Below are 5,998 nucleotides of genomic sequence, written 5' to 3'. Positions count from 1 at the left end.
AATTACAACAACATACTGAAGGAGTCAATATATTCTATTTTGTAAGTGCATATAACAACATATGCCCAAGAGGCCGTATAGGCCCAAGGATTCAAAAATCAAACCAGGTGAGCAATAACCAAGCCATATTAACAGACAATTGGAGAAAATGCAATTAACTAACAAAAATGGAAGACTACGGGCAAAATAAACAAAATAACATAATTTATGTTAATTGCTGAAATCTATTTAAAATGTTTAATTAATCTGAATTATATAAAAAAAACTTGGTTTGAATGCATGATTCAACTACTCAAATACTTCACTTGTTTCATGGATGAATCAGCATTTTTGAACGAAACTCCTGAATTAACGATTCAATGACTAAATGTTCCCCAATGACAAAACATTTTTTTAAGTTATTATACCATGGTCTGGGTGAATACTCGATTCTGATTGGCTGCAGCCAATCAGCCAAGTAGTTCCAGCAAAACTGTTCACCGTTCTAAATTGTTGAGCTGGCTACATTGTATGAGCAAAGAACATCTTTCCTTGGTATGAGCCTGTACAAAGTGTCTGAAATAAGTAACAATAACATCAGGGACGCAGTCAAAACCTCCGTTTACAATTTTGAGAAACTTTACCAAGCTAACATGTAATTACAACAATGAGTGACTTCAATATTTCTTTTAACCTATTTGGAAAATGTTACTTTTCTGAATTTACTGTGTCAGTCAGTGTCACGTAACCGCTCATCTCACATCCCATTCGATTCACCTCGCTAGTCAACCTAGCTCTACTTCAGACTGCGGCCAACACATAAAAATCTTGATTTGATTTGGGGACAATGACATGGCTAGATTGCTGACTAGTCTTGTTGTTAAACACACTGTCAAATTATAATGACTGTTTGGAGAATATGTCAACTTTGATGCGATCTCACATCCATTTGCTATTCAACCCGCTACACGTGCTGCGGCCGTACTGTAGCCTAGTAGGCTACTAGCTAGTATATGGCCGATACCTTGTTCGTGAAAACCTTGATATTGATTTGGGGACAATGACATGTGTTAGCTAGCTAGTCTTCTTGTCAAACATATTGTCAAATTATATTAACGGTTTGTCAACCGTACACAATGTTCTTGTCTATGAATCTTGCTAGCATAACTTAGCTTTCTGGCTAATAGCTCAGTCCTCCGCTGCACGTAAACGGGCGGGGCCCCCTACAGGACGGGGCCCATGGGCTGGAGCCCAGTCAAGCCCAATGGTAAGTCCGGCCCTGAGTGTTTCTTTTGTTTGTTTTTTTGTCATAGTCACGAACTGAATGAGGTTACCGGAGCACACTCCGGGGGCCAGTCCAAAGCTGGTCGGGGGCCGGGGGCCTATTGAAGAGCCCTGCTTTAGGCCGTGAATGGCCACATACTCCTGCACAGTAGGTGGCGGTGTATGCACCTTTCAGTTGGCTGCGACTGCCAAACTAAAAAAAGAAGACTATCACGTGATAGTATTTTGGAATTGCGCAAACAGCAGACGAGCCTCATCAGAAATTGAGATTGTGTGAAATTTAAAAGTTATTTCAGTTCATCAAGTCAACATTGAACGTTTACAATGGATATTGTGCTGTATTTTGTTGCTGTCGCAATCCTTATTGTACTCATTGTCTCTGCGGTGAAGGTTCGTGGAAAGACAGAGGAAGGTACAGTAGAAAGCACGTTATTAGCACTAATAGCTATTAGAAGTTGTAGTATGGCGATGAAGTTGATAATAGTTTACTTGTTAGTTTGGTAGCTAACTAGTAGCAACTGCTGCTTTGTTGTTAGCAGCATTTTTTGTTAACAACATGCTAAGTAAACCTGTCAAATGCGTCGGTTTTTCCACGCTGTACCTTTTCACTTGTATCACGTAATGTAAGTCATATGTTAAATGTTTTAAGTAACAGACACTGAGGTGGGATTGGAAATTTCTCTTCTCTCTTTCCCTTCCCTCGATTTCTATCCAGATAACTATGAGGCCAGACAGGAGGTGGCAGCACAGGTGGTGGGTCGACTACAGATGGCAGAGGAAGGTGCCAACAGGCTCCGTCACCGTAGAAACCTCAACAGGATGATGGCCAATAGAATGGCCAATAGTGCCCATAGAGAAGCAGCAGACAATGGTATTGCTCAAGCCACACATACGCCGCGTTTCCACTACTCGAAGTGTATCCCAGAGCAATTCCAACTATTCCACCACTATTGAAATAAATATAATGATAATATAGTACACTCGTACTGCATCTGCAGCTGGACCCTTCTCGCTGCAAGCGCACAAATATTAAACATGTAAACAACAGACCATAGCTGAACCGATGACAAAGTCCAGGCCATAATAAACATATATGCTCGTAGCAGAAGCACATTCTCGGTTTGGGTTGTGGAACATAACATGGCATACAGGCTGAGGGACGGTTGCATGAACCTTCAAGTTCCTCAAAAAATATTTATTGTAACATGCTGTGCAAATTTGGCTATAGTATTGCTGCTTTAATGTTGTACAGCATTAGAATAACTATCCTCCCACATACAGTAGGTGATGCACTCAAGTACCACAATAATGTAATAATTAATGTATACAATAAATGTATTGGTACTTCATTCATCCTTCCTATAACCTGATAAATACATTCTCCCAAAGCAGACAGTCCAGTGGAGGTGGAGGAGGAATATGAGGAGGCAGAGCAGCAGTCCCAGGCCACAGGGAAAATAGGAACCAAAAAGCAAAAGAAGCTAGAAGAGAAGCAAGCAAAACGGGCCCAGAGAGAGGTGCGTGTGTGGACAGACTGCGTAGGCTGGTGTCAACAGTGTCCTCAATGGACTGTAGCATGTACATTCACATGCTTTAGTGAACAAAATGGAATAGAAAACCACTGCTCTGTATTAGACCTAATGGCATTGGTAAAACATCCTTTACATGTCAGTGTTATCAACTACGCATTCCAGTTAATTAGCTTTTCTCTCAATGCAAACTTTTAGTGACTACTCAACTTAGGTGTAGTATACATTTACATTACATTACATTTAGTCATTTAGCAGACGCTCTTATCCAGAGCGACTTACAGTAAGTACAGGGACATTCCCCCCGAGGCAAGTAGGGTGAAGTGCCTTGCCCAAGGACACAACGTCATTTGGCACGGCCGGGAATCGAACTGGCAACCTTCAGATTACTAGCCCGCTTCCCTAACTGCTCAGCCACCTGACTCACCTACATGTTACACATACATGTATGTGTAACGTTAAATCCCCTTTAAACCTTGTGCTTCCTTGGGGTCACATGACCCAAAGGTTCATAACGAACCATTGTTGTGTTTACCCAATTTTACCCAATACAAAAACAAAGAAAAATTATTTTCTTTTAACCTTCGCAATGTGGGGGGTCTGAGACAGCCCAACGGTTAAAAGAAAATGCTTCACTTTGTTTTTGTATGCGGTAAAGTTGTCACAATACGACGGTGGGTCACAATGACTGATGGGTCAGAATGACCCGAAGATAACACAAGGGTTAAATATACAGAGTAGAAGGTTCTTGGATTGTGATATTTCTATTCTGACTGACTGGATTTGTTGGTTTTGTTCCCAGGCTGAACTGGAGGAAAGAGAGGAGAGGAAGAGAACGCAGGAACTGAGAGAGGAGGAGAGGCGCAAGGAGGACAAGAAGGAGAGAATACTGGAGCAGAGACAGGTAAAACACACACACACAGGTAAACACAAATTAACAATGTTATCATATTACATATTTTGTGCGACTCGTCTATATTGTTATTTAGGAGGAAGAGGAGCTACGTGCCAAGGAGGAACAGGAGAAGAGGGAGGAAGAGGAGTACCTGTGCCTTAAACAGTCTTTTGTTGTCGAGGAGCAAGGCGAGGCTGACGAGCTCACAGAGCAAGAGGTTAACCCGATTACTCTGACTTCAGACACTCATCTATAAACTTCTAAATTGGCTATAGCCTAGTTTGAAACGACTAGGAGTTTTTGTATCGCCCTGTAATGTTATTAAGAGTTTATTTATAAGAGTAATATAGAACCATGTGTGTGGATTAGTAGTTCTACTTTACATACTGTTGGTGTACATTTTCTGAATAAGCATGTCTGAATGTACACTTGTACATGTACAATCTTGTGTTCCCAACTTCCAGTCACAAAACCTTCTCCAAGAGTTCATTCAGCACATCAAAGTAAGATTTGTGTATTGGCATGATACTACACCCATTGCCCATTTGGATTTCTACAGGGATGTTACATGCTCTTTCTCCTATTCTAGGACTGTAAGGTTGTACTGCTGGAAGACCTGGCCTCACACTTTGGACTGCGCACACAGGTGAGTTTGAACATAACATTTATTGTGACAGGTTTCCATACTTTGTCAACTCCAATCTCTAAACTTTAACTTTTGTCTATAGGATGCTATTTCAAGACTGCAGGATCTTCTGTCTGATGGCTCCATCACTGGTGAGTATGTATGTTTGTGTGTATGTTTGGGTGGGTGGGGGGTAAAAGATAAAAATAATGTGTAATAGTTTATTTTGGCTGCATGACTAATGGTGATGGATGCCCATTTATCAACCACTCACGGTAAATGTATCACCTTTCAACTTAAATCAAATGTACACGTTTTGTTTCCATGTCTCTTTCCTTTCTCTTACTTTGTCTGATCCTCATGTAGGGGTCATTGACGACAGAGGGAAGTTCATCTTCATCACTCCAGAAGAGATGAATGTTGTTGCACAGTTCATCAGACAGAGAGGCAGAGTTTCCATAACTGACCTGGCCCAAGCCAGCAACTCTCTCATCAACCTGATACCCGACATACACAACACTGCCTGATGGACTCTTACAGAAAGTCCGACACACATACACATGTATTGAGAAACACCCCTTTCAATTATGATGGCACACAACCATAAACTGGATAAATTGTGTAAATCATTAAATTATTCTCATTTGTTTATTCTGCATATTTCAATACATGTTAATTGTTAGATTGTGGCACTCTGCTAGCCATCGTTTGCTTTTTGAATTATCTTTAAAATAGTAGGCTGGTTTTTATGAATGTATTATAATTCATCTGAATGATCAGTTTTACTAAATGAAATGTCCGTCGTTTGCCTGTATAGTCAGGATAATCAGGGGCCCTTTAATTGTTGAGATGCAGCAGAGCCCTATTAAACAATCTCTGAATGCAGTTATGCTTGTCAGTAATTTCTGGTCAACCAGGTGTTGTGCCACCCGATGCATGGCTCTCTGGAAAGGCACCCCCTCGCGGGAGCGCGTGCAAACCACTCGGAATCGAAGCGTGAAGGATTTTGTCTTGATATCGCAACCAAACGAAGGGGAGACAGAAGTCTCACATTATACTTTTTTTTATATAGAATTCAAGAGAAGAATGTCGGTTATCTGTAAATATCAGATGCTATTTTCAACACAAAATCCTTAAAATTCGTCATTCAAACCGTATAGTAACTAGGTTACTCAGACAGGTCGAAAACAACAGCCTTCTGATCCAGAATAGGCCCAAACGGACCAAAGGTTCCCATGCCTATAGCCTACAAAAGACAAATACTAAAAACGATGTATCAACTATGTATCAACATCAAAAGAGATGTTCTCACCATCAAATCCTTTTTTAAGATAGGAAATATTACTCTTATTGTTTAAAGTCAATGAAATAAATGAAAAAATACATACATAATAATCCCCCACCTACTATGGACTATTCTGTTTTCAGACATGTCCAACCTATACATACACATGTATTGGTATTACATTTCTGCTATTAAATGTACATAATGCTGGGGTAGAAGGGAAGAAACGTATGCGGGGAGAGCATTTCATGGCAGGCCTTGTTTGCCATTTGATGTAAATGCAATGCACTCCCTGCTAACTCTGACTAGGAAAGTGTCACATGCCTGAAACTTACTGTGGTTACTCATACTAGTCCCCTCAGTGTACAGTAAGAATCATTTGATGCAGGGATATACAGAAC

The 5,998-nt window shown here is 40.6% G+C and overlaps 1 protein-coding gene across 2 annotated transcripts; it reads left to right on the top strand.

Moving 5' to 3' along the window:
* The first annotated feature begins 1,475 nt into the window (after positions 1-1,475).
* On the top strand, positions 1,476-5,197 carry ddrgk1 (DDRGK domain containing 1). Of its 2 annotated transcripts, none has more exons than XM_062478488.1 (9): positions 1,476-1,675; positions 1,979-2,134; positions 2,656-2,780; positions 3,595-3,696; positions 3,782-3,904; positions 4,152-4,190; positions 4,277-4,333; positions 4,416-4,464; positions 4,679-5,197. In XM_062478488.1, the coding sequence occupies exons 1-9, from the start codon at positions 1,588-1,590 to the stop codon at positions 4,837-4,839; spliced, it is 900 nt and encodes a 299-aa protein (XP_062334472.1). In that variant the 5' UTR covers positions 1,476-1,587; the 3' UTR covers positions 4,840-5,197. The 2 variants fall into 2 exon arrangements, with proteins under 2 accessions (XP_062334472.1, XP_062334471.1); XM_062478487.1 differs by having other exon boundaries at positions 2,653-2,780.
* The last annotated feature ends 801 nt before the right edge of the window (positions 5,198-5,998 follow it).

Source organism: Osmerus eperlanus, chromosome 14 (assembly GCF_963692335.1).
Source record: "Osmerus eperlanus chromosome 14, fOsmEpe2.1, whole genome shotgun sequence".
Taxonomy (NCBI): Eukaryota; Metazoa; Chordata; class Actinopteri; order Osmeriformes; family Osmeridae; genus Osmerus; species Osmerus eperlanus.
The sequence above is the reverse complement of the archived record's forward strand: the minus strand, read 5'-3'. Positions and strand labels throughout refer to the sequence as shown.

What these genes read in the sequence shown, in the direction of transcription:
- ddrgk1 (XM_062478487.1), top strand. Translation starts at nt 1,588, where the DNA reads ATGGATATTGTGCTGTATTTTGTTGCTGTCGCAATCCTTATTGTACTC. An exon ending in TCGTGGAAAGACAGAGGAAG is followed by an intron (nt 1,676 to 1,978) that starts GTACAGTAGAAA and finishes ATTTCTATCCAG; the next exon opens with ATAACTATGAGGCCAGACAG. An exon ending in AGTTCATTCAGCACATCAAA is followed by an intron (nt 4,191 to 4,276) that starts GTAAGATTTGTG and finishes CTCCTATTCTAG; the next exon opens with GACTGTAAGGTTGTACTGCT.